Source organism: Gastrolobium bilobum, unplaced genomic scaffold (assembly GCF_033153095.1).
Source record: "Gastrolobium bilobum isolate Gb01-03AN ecotype WA unplaced genomic scaffold, APGP_CSIRO_Gbil_v1 utg2368, whole genome shotgun sequence".
NCBI classification, from domain to species: domain Eukaryota; kingdom Viridiplantae; phylum Streptophyta; class Magnoliopsida; order Fabales; family Fabaceae; genus Gastrolobium; species Gastrolobium bilobum.
In genome coordinates this window covers 344,487-357,380 of record NW_026898232.1, presented here as the reverse complement: position 1 = coordinate 357,380, position 12,894 = coordinate 344,487, and the positions used below count along the sequence as shown (strand labels likewise).

General features: G+C 35.9%; 1 protein-coding gene across 1 annotated transcript; it reads left to right on the top strand.

Annotated features, from left to right (window-relative positions):
* The first annotated feature begins 2,711 nt into the window (after positions 1-2,711).
* Positions 2,712-5,368, top strand: LOC133314074 (U-box domain-containing protein 40-like). Its single transcript, XM_061515514.1, has one exon. It carries the CDS (start codon positions 3,185-3,187, stop codon positions 4,916-4,918), a length of 1,734 nt encoding a protein of 577 aa, XP_061371498.1. The 5' UTR covers positions 2,712-3,184; the 3' UTR covers positions 4,919-5,368.
* The last annotated feature ends 7,526 nt before the right edge of the window (positions 5,369-12,894 follow it).

Genomic DNA, 12,894 nt, shown 5'->3' with positions numbered 1-12,894 from the left:
AGTTCAAGGCGCAGCATGTTTAGCAAGTTCAAATTTGTTGACTTCTACTAAAGCCCGTATTGTTTGCCAACAATAACTCCACATTCTAGAAACGGTATAGCACAAACCATTGGCAATAATGCAAGCCAACAACAAAATTGATCAAATTAGATTATATAAAAAATTTCAGAATACAAGGAAAATGCTTGATCTCTGAATTGAATCTCATAGGGCAATTTTTTTCTTCTTAATTTTAGCTTAACCTATCCTTCCTCAAATTAAGTATTAGACTTCCCATGGAATCAAAATAAATTGAAATAAAACATTTTAAATTTTATATAATTATTTGTAAAATCACAAAAGACCCACACACACACACAAAAGGTAGACATTAGTTTCTCCGACCTTGGACTCATGGAACATTTATTCTAAGTGCAAGATGGACTATTTGGTTTTTGACGCGCTGTGTGGATCCACCCGATAATTAAGTCTTTTTGTGTAGCCTTGTTGATTGTGAATGTGAAGTAAGACAGAAGCTTAAGGTAATGTGGAACACAACTATGAATCCACTTACGGAAGAATGCAAAACTGTTATCATGTTGAAATTTTGGCAAAAATATAATATAATTTAAAGAGAAAGTAAACATCGATATGATCTCAGGAGGGGAATGGGGTGGGCCAGGAAAACACAAAAGGAATCAATTACTTTTAGCAAAGGGATTTCGAGATATGCACAGCCTAGAACACTCATAAAGGTCCATAATAGTGTGCTTAGTGCTACAGAGACTTAGCTATTAAGATTGCAATAGTTATACGAAAATGTGTAACTTAGTTGGAAAAAACAACATTCTCCATGCAAAGCAACATGCACAAAAATAAAAATAAAATACAGTTGCAAAGTGAAGAAGTGGGGTCTAGGGAAGACAGAGAAAAACAACCTTTTCTTTTAACTTTTGGTGTTGATTGCGGGGTTGCCTAAAAACAAATGTGGCATTTTCCTCACAGAAAGTGCCTCTGTTGCTAGAGCTTCCTCCCCAGAGTATAATACCTATTTAGCCAAAATTTATTCAATGCTTCTGCCACATTGAACAAGGAAAAATAGGGGTTCTTCCATAACATAAATGCATGAGTTTCCCTTTTGGGATTCTCTTCCCTTTAGTATATCTGAGTATAGAAACATGCTCATTAATCATGATCCTATTATATTCATAACATTTATAACTCAATGCAAACAGCAAAGTATATTTATGACAATTCTGGTTATTGGCATTATAAATGATGGAGGCAATTGCTTTGAATGTTCAAAATTTTGTAAAAGGCCAAAGTTGCTCAAACATAATAAAGCTGGTAACATTCAAAGGTTCAATGTTCTATAGGTAAGAGATGGAATAAATGTGTCGCACTCATGAGCTTGGACGCTTCTGTTCTAGAAGTTTGCATCAAATGCTGGACCAAAATAAAAAGATTAGACCATCAAGAAAATTTGAGAAAGAAACAAAGCCAGATGGAAGCCACATTTGTTTTGGTGTTTTTTTTTTTATATCAAAACTAAAGGATTAAAGTTTTTCATATTATATCATCTCTTGTATATACATAAAAATGTATGAAATTCATGTGTTTTTTTCTTTCTTTTTTTCTCACATTACCCCCACGTAGGACTCACACATTTTTATATATATAAGAAATAAAATTATCTTTATTTTCCACGCTGTCTTTGCATTGTGCAGCCATACATAAAAGTAAAAATATCAAAGCATTTTTTACTCTGTTGATGGTCACAATATTTGTCGCTATAACGAATCGTGTCGTTATTGTGGATTTTATCAATCATAATTGATCATATCAACATGTAACAGTCGTAATTGTAATTTAAAATTCTATTTTATATTTTTTCTGGCAGATTTAGCGTTTCAAATTTTTAGTAATTCATAGATATTTTGATACCATTATATTTGATATATAATAACTATATAATGTATTAGATTTTTTTAGTTATAACTCATAAGCAATTTCTTAATTAAGAATTATGCATACTGACGAGTAAATAATATACAGAAACGGACATTCTGACCAGATAAATATTTTAATTAGTTTAAAATATTCTACCAGAAAGTTATACAAGTTAAAATATCAAATTACATTTAACACAAAATGTTTAAGATCCAATTTTAATTTACTATCTTTCTTGCTGTTTTTTCCCTTTTCTGCGGTCATTCAAAGTTTAATACTATAATAACTAGTATTTAAAGATTTGTAAAATAATTTTAGTTAATCCAAATTTAATCTCAAGTGTTTAATGCGTGTTTAATAACATCGTATCTCCTCAAGCTTCATGATAAGTTAATTTAAATTTAAAATATAAACTTCTCAACTATTTATTTTTTTATAAAATTATTTCCAGCAATTTCAAAACTGTAATAAGTTAATTAAAATATAAAACATTAACTAATCAAATACTTTTTTTTTTAGATAAGATTATCTTTAACAATGCTAAAATAATGTTATTTTGGGATTTAGAAAAAAAATTAGAATATGTTAAAAATTTAACTTATATAAATTTTACTAAATATATCCCAAACCCCATTGTGAAATTGAGAGAGAAATTTTGATAAGCAGGGCGAGTTTAGGGAGAGAAAAAGGAATTACAAACATTATTAACCATGATTGGTTATGGTGACTAATGTAATGCTCAATCCCTTCCTGGTTTGTTTCTTTCGGAACATTATCACTCACCTCAACTTTTCCTTTTCCAATTGGCATTGATTTTCAGAAAGCAAAGGAATCAAAACCCTTTCCTGCAACTGCAACACCAAATCATCATTTTCGTCACAAAACCATTCTCTTTCCCCCTTTTTTTTTTTCTTCTCTCTTCTCACTTCAGTACCCAATAGACCCAAATTATCACCTAAACTAAAACACTAACATGTACATACCCCTCGCCTCATCCATATCTCTTCCGCAAAAACCAAACTTTCCCTTGATTTTAGGAATCTCATAAAACTTCAAAATCACAACAACAACAACAACAACAACAAAAAACCCGATGTTGTTGGTGCTCTCATGAAATCCCCTCTAATCTCTTATTTTCAAAAGTTCAAAAAAATGGAATCTTTATCCTCCACTCTCAACTTCTTCTTCACACTTGAACACAGCAAAGACCAACTTTATTGAGAGTCACACACACACAAGTTAAGCCATTCATTAAATGGAGATTCAGCAGCAGAGTGTGAAGCAGCTCATGGTTCACCATAACACACCCAAGAAATTATGGTTTTCACACAAAGGAGCGAAAGAATCAGAGAAATTTTCAGAACCAATCAACGGTACTCCTCCAAGGCTGAGATGGAAGAAGATCTTCTTCCACCATCAAAGGTCACCACCACCACCATCTTCAAAACCCAACAAAACCCAAAACCCCCCTGAAGAGTTCCTCTGCCCCATTTCAGGTTCTCTCATGGAAGACCCCGTGATCGTTTCCTCAGGCCACTCCTTCGACCGTTCCTCCGTTCAAGCCTGCAAAAATCTCAACTTTACACCTCAACTCTCCGATGGAACCATGCCCGATTTCTCCACCGTGATCCCCAACCTCGCCCTCAAATCCTCCATTCTCAAATGGTGCCAGACCACAACCTTTTCACTCCCACACAATCCGACCACCTCTGCAGAGAACCTCGTACGAACCTTAATGGTTTCGAAGAAACCAGACACAAACGTAGGTGCCGTCGAGGCTTCGGAGAAAAAGTTGATGATTGAAGGAGTGAAGGAAAACCCACCATTGGAATTCTTCAACCATGCAGAAACCGAAGTCCCTATTCGACAAACACACTTGTATTCGAGTTCATCCGAGGAATCCATAGCCACAGCTTCAACCTCAGCTTCAACCCCACCTCTTCAACTCTCAACTCGACCCAGTTGCTGCTCCTCTTCTTCACCTTCACCTTCTTCCTCAGAAATCGAACCTTCAACAACAACAACAACAATTACACCTGAAGAAGAAGAAATCATGGCAAAACTAAGAAACCCACAAGTTTTCATAATCGAAGAAGCACTGGTTTCGCTGAGAAAAATAACAAGAACAAAAGAAGAAAGAAGGGTTCAACTTTGCACAACCAAGTTACTCTCTTCTCTACGTTCCCTAATTGTGTCAAAGTACACCAACGTTCAGGTCAACGCTCTCGCTTCAGTGGTCAACCTCTCGTTGGAGAAGATGAACAAGGTGAAGATCGTGCGGTCAGGGATCGTTCCACCGTTGATCGATGTTTTGAAGTGTGGATCCTCTGAGGCACAGGAACACGCTTCCGGTGCACTCTTCAGTTTGGCACTCGACGACGACAACAAAACCGCCATTGGAGTTCTCGGTGCTCTTTCGCCGTTGATTCACATGCTCCGATCCGAGAGCGAGCGAACTCGCCATGACTCGGCCTTGGCGCTTTATCATTTGTCTTTGGTGCAGAGCAACCGGGCCAAGATGGTTAAACTCGGGTCGGTTCCTGTTCTTTTGGGCATGGTTAAGTCGGGTCATATGACGGGTCGGATCCTGTTAATATTGGGTAATTTGGGTCACGGGTCGGATGGGCGGGCTGCAATGTTGGATGCGGGTGCGGTTGAATGCTTGGTGGGGCTGTTGAGTAGGACCGAGTTGGGGTCCGGGTCGACTCGGGAGAGTTGTGTGGCGGTTATGTATGCACTGAGTCACGGCGGGTTGAGGTTTAAGGCGGTGGCTAAGGCGGCCGGAGTGGTGGAAGTGATGCAAAAGGTGGAGAAGATGGGGAGTGAGAGGGCTAAGGAGAAGGTGAGAAGGATATTGGAGATGATGAGAGGTAAGGATAAAGAAGAGGAGGATGTGGATTGGGAGGAGCTACTTGACTCGGGGTTGGGTCATCGAACTCGGGGTCGACTCAGTAGTGGGTTGGACGAGTCCACTTCTAACTCGGTCTGAGTTTTGAGTATAGTTAAAAAAAATTTCCTTTTTACTGTAATTAGTAGTTTTTGTCTTTCTACACAATGCTTGGTAGAAATTCACTTGGTTCTCATGCTGCTTTGTTTTTTATTTTGGAATTGGAAATTGGAAATACTTTTTTTTTTTTTAATCTTTTTGTGGGTTTAGAGGGATGAAAATAACAGTGGATTTTCAGCTGAAATGTGGTTGTGAGAATTAATTGTTGATTAGATTTATGTAGCAGGGGAAATGAAGAAGGGTGATGACCTTGTTGATGGAATAATCGAAAGAGAATGACTATAAAGTTGAAGATTTTTGTTGCAGAAAGTGCTGAGGGTGTGATGGTGTATATGCTTATGCTACCACTTTATTCCCTTTCATTTACAGACTCATTGGTGTATAGAGCTGGTTATGTTCCCTTTTTTGGTTTTGCCTTTTCTTTTTCTCTCTTTTGGCACTCACTAACTTTGGTATCTGAAGATAATTTGAGTTCACATTATACTACTTTTCTTTTTTATTCCCAACTTATTCCAACTAGATTAGCTGAATAGGCAAACTGGCAATTATTTCGGCTTTTTGACCCTTATGCCCCTTAATTAATAATTAATTACCAAATTGCCCCTCATTCAAAACTATTTCGAAAATTTACCCTTCCCAACAAACATAACACCAATCTGCCCCTGTTTGACCGTTGACCGCGAAGCCTACCCGGGTACACCATTACCTACCCGGGTAAATTTTGAAACTTTTTATCTACCCGAGTATGTAGGGGTGTACCCGGGTAGAGTTCTTGAATCTGGGAAAATGTTTGAATTATTTACCCGGGTACGTAGCAGTGTACCCGGGTAAATCGCGTCCAGAAACCCCAATATGTATGGGTTTCGGCCATTGTTGCGAGGTATAGGGTTTTTGAAACCCCAAATCTTTCTCTCTTACCCTCTCTAATCCGAAACATCACACATATTTCATCTCATCATTTCAGAAAGCTGAATCTTGGGGGGACATTGAGATTACATCTCCACACTCCCATTTTGTGCTAAAAAATCTGAACCAACCTCCAAACCCAAAACCTAGATCTAATTTTTGTGTGAAAGATGAGTTCAAGTCCAAACATGGTTCCTATAGTTGTTTACTACAATGGGAGGCATTTTGAAGGTCCGAACGGTGTCCGATTTGAAGGAAAAACAAAAACGATGAAAATCTCTGTTGCCATAGGCACTCCAAATCTATGCAGAATCTTCTGCACCAGAAATGCAAAAGGCAATTCAGCCTTCTTTGACTTGGCTGCCTTCCACATCAGTATGCATATGTAATGCCTCCAGTTCACCTGCTGACTGTGAAGGAGGGCCCACAGGATGACAAAGTCCCCTTCCAGCACCTTTGAGTGATTATGCGGGCGCTGGAAAATAATATGTGTCACCACATAATGAAGAATGCGAGCAGAAACTGACAAGTTGCTAACAGGATAATGAGCAAAATGACCGGGCTCAGCGTCTGCCCTCCTAGTCTCTGTAACAATGGTCTCCCGGTTATAATCTCCAAATATATGATGGCTGTCTCCATCATATAGTGCTGCTCCTGTGACACCATCAAAATCGAACCCCAGTAGCTCCGTCCAGATAGGAGCAGTCATGATGATATCAATCCCGCAGACACGGGAAGTCAGCTCGCCTTGCGAGTAGCCAAGGTTCTGGTAGAAGGCTCTTACCATAACCTCCGAGTATGGGCACCGCATCTCCGCCAGGTGAAGTAAATGTGTCTGCTCAAGAAGCGGCACGATGTCAAAACGCTCTAGGTTGAAGAATGCCGAATCCAGTGATTTCGGTTCGCAGATCTTCCGGGTCATGAAAAACTTCACGAACTTCTCGTGTGAAGGAATGTCATCCTCAAACAAATATCCGAACGTCAAGTCCGGAGCCTGACTCGAAGCAGCCTGGGGCTGAGAGGATGACGACCCATCGTGACGACTCTTGGTTCTTCTCTCGGAATGGGTCACTGGCAGCTTTGAAACGCGTCGAGAGGTCATTGTGTCACACTATTAAACTGAAAAAATAACCAAAATCAGAAATTAGATACATGTTAGGGTTAGGGTTAGGGTTAGGGTTAGGGTTAGATTCAGGGTTAGGGTTAGGGTTAGACAAATTGATAAAATAATTCGGACAGAATCAAATGATATAAACGAAAATACAATGAATCAGAACAGAAATCATAACATAATTGAAAAAACTGAAAAAAAAATTCACCTTTGATCGATTTCAATCGGTAGAAGGCAGAGAGGTTGCAAGGTCCGCGAATGATGATCACAAACAAGACGAATTAGTGCAAGATTCTGCCTGAAATCGCTCAAGATGACACTCCTCCAGCAGCTCTACTCGGGTACCCCTTTTGTGGGTTTTCGAAATGGGGCTGCTGGGGTATTTTAAAACCCTACCGTCGATGTTTACCCGGGTACACTGCTCCGTACCCGGGTAAATAATTCAAACATTTTCCCAGATTCAAGAACTCTACCCGGGTACACCCCTACATACTCGGGTAGATAAAAAGTTTCAAAATTTACCCGGGTAGGTAATGGTGTACCCGGGTAGGCTTCGCGGTCAACGGTCAAACAGGGGCAGATTGGTGTTATGTTTGTTGGGAAGGGTAAATTTTCGAAATAGTTTTGAATGAGGGGCAATTTGGTAATTAATTATTAATTAAGGGGCATAAGGGTCAAAAAGCCCAATTATTTCATGTGACCAAAATTTGGTTCTTTGATCGTCATGTATGGATATAATTAACGTTAATTACTCAATTTAGAATTGCCAGCAATATTAATCTTGAGGGGACTTATGTCCCAGAATTATGCTCAGAAAGAGTCACATGACTCGGAACATGAATTGCCTTGCATTGCTACACTTGTTCTGCTCTTACTCCCTTCCCGCGTAAATTCCTTTCACTTCAAACATGTGTTCTACAAGGTCATACATAAACTAGTACCAACAAGTAGTATTATGGTTGGCCTTAACAATGTCATAATTACAGTGTTTATATTTAACTAGTTACAGAACGGTGATGGTTACTTCCTATAATTTCTCTTAATTGAATTATCTGAAATGGCAACAACTATGAAAAGCAAGGGTTCTGAGAACAACCTTTAAAATAACTTTTGCTTTTAATATAAGTTATTGATTGGAAGCAGAAATTACATGGGACAACGATCATTTTGTCACAATATTCTTAATTATTCATTGGAATTTTATCCCAGAATCAAATTTTGTCTAAATGTCATGTCACCTAACTTGCTACAATGCATAGTGAGTTACGTTTGGACACGTGGCACGCTATTTGAGGCCACCATACTCTCTGCACAGTGCAGCGAGTTAGGCCACGTCAGCGTTACAGATAGGGGTGTTAAACGAGCTAGGGGTATTTGGCTCGGCTCGTGAAGGCCTGAGCTTACATGTCTAAAATTGGTTGTTGGCACCAGGCTTGAACTTGTAGAAAAGCTCGTTTAATAAAAAGGCTTCAGGCTCTAATTCAAAAGCTCAGCCTTATGGCCTCTCAAGCTGGCCTAATATATTATTTTTTATTTTTTATATTACTTGTAATAGCCTATCTTTCTTCTCAATCTATTTCATCCCATTTTATTGGTTAAATAGACTTTTTGAATGATTTTGTTCTATATTATGCTGTTTGGATATATATTGAATTTATGATATTTATGGAATTACTAATGTTGTTGATTGTATATTCTGTTTGGATAAATTTTTGTTATTTTATTTTTTTAAAAAAACCAGGCTTTTACATTTTGTAAATAAGTCAGGCCACAGACTGATAATAATATTTATAACAGGTAACAGGCTTGGTCTGACACATTTAAACACAGGCTTAGCCTTTTAAGACCAAAACTCTGCTCGGCTCGACCCGTTAACACCCCTAGTTACAGACCTCGCTCTCTAAAAAAGCTGTCCACGTGGCATAACTCTCCAAATTGTCCAGCGAGTTAGGGATAACTTTTTGACTCGTGTCCAACCAGTCCATGCATGCGTGTCATGTGTCATCAGGTGATGAAATACGCTGCACAATACAGAGAGTTATATGCATCAGTGGCACGCGTCATCATGTGATGAAACACGCTGCGCAGCGTGGATAGTTATGTGCAGTCTATGTATACCCCCCTCTCTATCCCTCTTTCACGGCTTTTTGACCTTAGTAGTCTCATTTTCATAAGGTTTCACCGGAGTAATTTCTTGGTCAAACATATTATCTATATAATGCATAACGACGCGGTACTGTGGGAATCACTTTAGGACGTGACACTTTAGCAACCGCGTGCTTTGCATTTGTTCCTGACCACTGGAACGTGATACCCTGGCAATCACGTCCTATTCCCAAGACCACTGGAATGTGATACCCTAGCAATCACGTCCTATTCCCAAGACACGGTACACTCTCAGCCGCGTGTCAGTGGGTCCCATCCCAAAAAGAATTCAACAGGAAGCGATAGTGTATAAGCCGCGTCCCAAGTTATAAGTCAAGTCGGAGCCAAGCAGATATATATGTTTCACCTAAAATTTAGGCATATTGATATATTCATTGTAAAAGAGTACATAAAATCCAATAAATCCAATAGTACCCAATCTTATACCCCTGTTTCGTGTTTGGTCTGCTTTCCCAATTTTCAATATGTGAAAGAAACAATTTAATCCAAAATTTTAACGTGATGAGTGAGAGTTTTTGTAATGATTTATATTAAGGTAAACAAAAAAAATAGAATCTATGCAAAATTCATACTTCAAGCCCAAAGGGCTTTTGTATGAATGAGTGTGTAAGTGAATAATATAAACTATTATAAAGACCTTCATCCAACACCTTAAAATTATAATAATTATAATTTTATTGTTAGTAAATTTCTAAATTAAATATTCTCTGGTTTGAGAGTTAGTCTTCTAACCAGTAAAGAATAAATTGCTAGCAACTATAAAAACCATTTTGTACAAAAATAACTTGTTGCTTTTATTGGATTTTTTGAACTCTTTTATCGTGAATATATCAATATGTCTAAATTTTAGGTGAAATATATATATCTGCTTGACTCCGACTTGACTTGTAACCTGGAACGCGACTTATACACTACCGCTTCCTGTTGAATTCTTTTTAGGATGGGACCCACAGACACGCGGCTGAAAGTGTACCGCGTCTTGGGAATAGGACGTGATTGTCAGGGTATCACGTTCCAGTGGTCAGGAACAATTGCAAAGGACGCGGTTGCTAAAGTGTCACGTCCTAAAGTGATTCCCACAGTACCGCGTCGTTATGCATTATATAGGTAATATGTTTGACCAAGAAATCATTCAGGTGAAACCTTATGAAAATGAGACTACTAAGGTCAAAAAGCCCTCTTTCACTCCCAATATTCTCTCTCTAAAAGGATTTTTCTCAAGATTTTTTCTTTCTCAACACAAGGTTAGTATTTATATTTTTTTATTTAATTTTTTTTTTACATATTAGTATAAGAAACCATAGGATAGAAAAAAAAAGAAAATATTTATATTTTTTTATTTAATTTTTTTTTTACATATTAGTATAAGAAACCATAGGATAGAAAAAAAAAACATGTTATTTATATATATTAATATAGTAAAAAACATAAATATGTCAACTGTCCTGGGTTTCAAGTCTTCAAATAAATATAATCCATCTATACTAATTAATTTAACAAAAATGTGTTATCTATCATAGGATTTACAGTGCTAAAATTAATTACATTGAAATAAAATAATAAGTCAAAAATATTCAACTCAATGTTAAAATCCTTTTTATAATTTTAATTTAAAATTTAAAATTTAAAATATCAATTATCCTATAGTTTAGCTATACTAAATCGTTTAACAAACATAAAATATATAATTTATCCTAGGGTTTAATCCCTACACTAACAAAAATAACAAAAAAATATATTATCTATTCTATGGTTTCAAGTCCTAAAATAAATTATATTAAAATAAAATATATAAAATAAAAATTTTCAAACCAATATTAAAATCTTATTCATGATTTTAATTTAAAAAGATAAATTAAAAATATCAATTATCCTCTATTTTAGCTATACTAATTCATTTAAAAAACATAAAAATTATATCATCTATCCTAGGCTTTAATCCCTATATTAACAAAATAAGATTTTATCTATACTAGACTTTACCTATCCTAATTTATATAATAAAAATTAAACATGTTTCCTATCCTATGGTTTCTTATACTAATATAAAACAATACTATTTAAATAAAAAAATATAAATAGTAACCTTATGTTGAGAGAAAAAGAACCTTGAGAAAAATTCTTTTAAAAACAGAAAATCTTTAGAGACAGAATATTTAGAGTGAATGAGGGGTGGAGAAGGGGTTATACATAGACTGCAGATAACTTTCCATGTTACGTAACATGTTTCACTCATGCACATAACTCTCTACATTGTGTAAAAAATTTTAATTTGGCCTGGTCCAAGCCTATTTTGAGTCTAACTATTAGTCTGACTTGGTCTGTTTATAAAAAAAATAAATGGTCTGACCTAACCCATTAGCCTGTTAATTTTTAACTTTCAAACAGAACCATCAACTTACAAAATACTAAAATTCTGTTGCTAAACCAAAAATCATAATTTCAACATCCAAACAGAATCATGAATCACAACAAAACTCATACAATTTGTATTTAAGTCATTTTTAAAAGCAAAATGCTCAAACTAAATAATATATATTTCATCAGATCCAACAAACAAATCCATACTATGTAAATTAAAATAATTCCATGGATCCAACAAACACATCATGATGCTTGTAGTAAGTATAACCTCTACCAAAAATATTTTAATATATTCATATACACAATTTAACATGTTGAGATGTTGGTTCCTCCTATATAAGAAACAAAGTTAGATTTCTATTTAAATATAATCGAATATAATTAAGTTATAAATAATTACAATTGATTAAATTTATATCTTTTGTTTTTCGTCAAGGCATACTTGTCCCAAGTATATCTTATTTTTATCACGAATTTTTTTCCTTGGTTAACAATAGTATTCTATTTTTTTTAAAATAAATAATACAATATAGGCTGGCTTGTAAGCTTATAGGCCAGGCCTTGTGAAAGTGGGCCTACGGCCTTTTTATTAAACAAACTTTCTCAAAGCCCAAGTTCGACATATTTTACGAAATATACTAAGTCAGGTTTGGCCTGACGTAGGTCAAGCCGTAGGCCCCTATGAGCCAGCCCGGCCCAGTTTCACCCCTAGTAGCCTGAAACAGCAAACCATGTATCCAGACGTAACTCATTATGTGCTGTAACAGAGTTATGATATTTTGAAAAAATTTAGTCTGCGTTGACATTCCAATGAATAGTTACAAATATTGTCAAAATGAACGTCATACCGAAATTACAGTCATAAACGAATTAGTCCTTCCTGCGTTTACATTTTGCAAACTAGTTATTACCCAAAATTAGACAATTCAATATACCAATTTCGTATTGTTCAAAGATTGATAATTTGATAACGGGTAAAACTGAATAACATCAACTAAGTTAGATTTGTTTTGGTGATCCTTCATTAATGACTTATAAATTCAAAAAATATGTCTGCACAAAAAAAGAAGAAGGTGATATTCTAAGCAAGGGTGCTCAAGACCCAATTTGCCCCAAAACTAATTAGAATGGGTCCATGTTATTAAAAATAAATTTATTTTATTTTAGGGTTGGGTACAAACCATGCTTTGGATTGACCCAATTCAGCTCAATTTACATAAATTAAAAGTTTATAATTCATTTACTCGCAAAAAAAATAAAATATTATTATTTTAATAAATAATTATGAATACATAGTTGTTTCGAAACTATTTACGGATCTATTGCACTTATTCACGCTTAAATTAGTCGTAACTATTCACGTCCAAATTAGGTGTGACACTCAAGGCATTCACGCCTAATTTAGGCATGA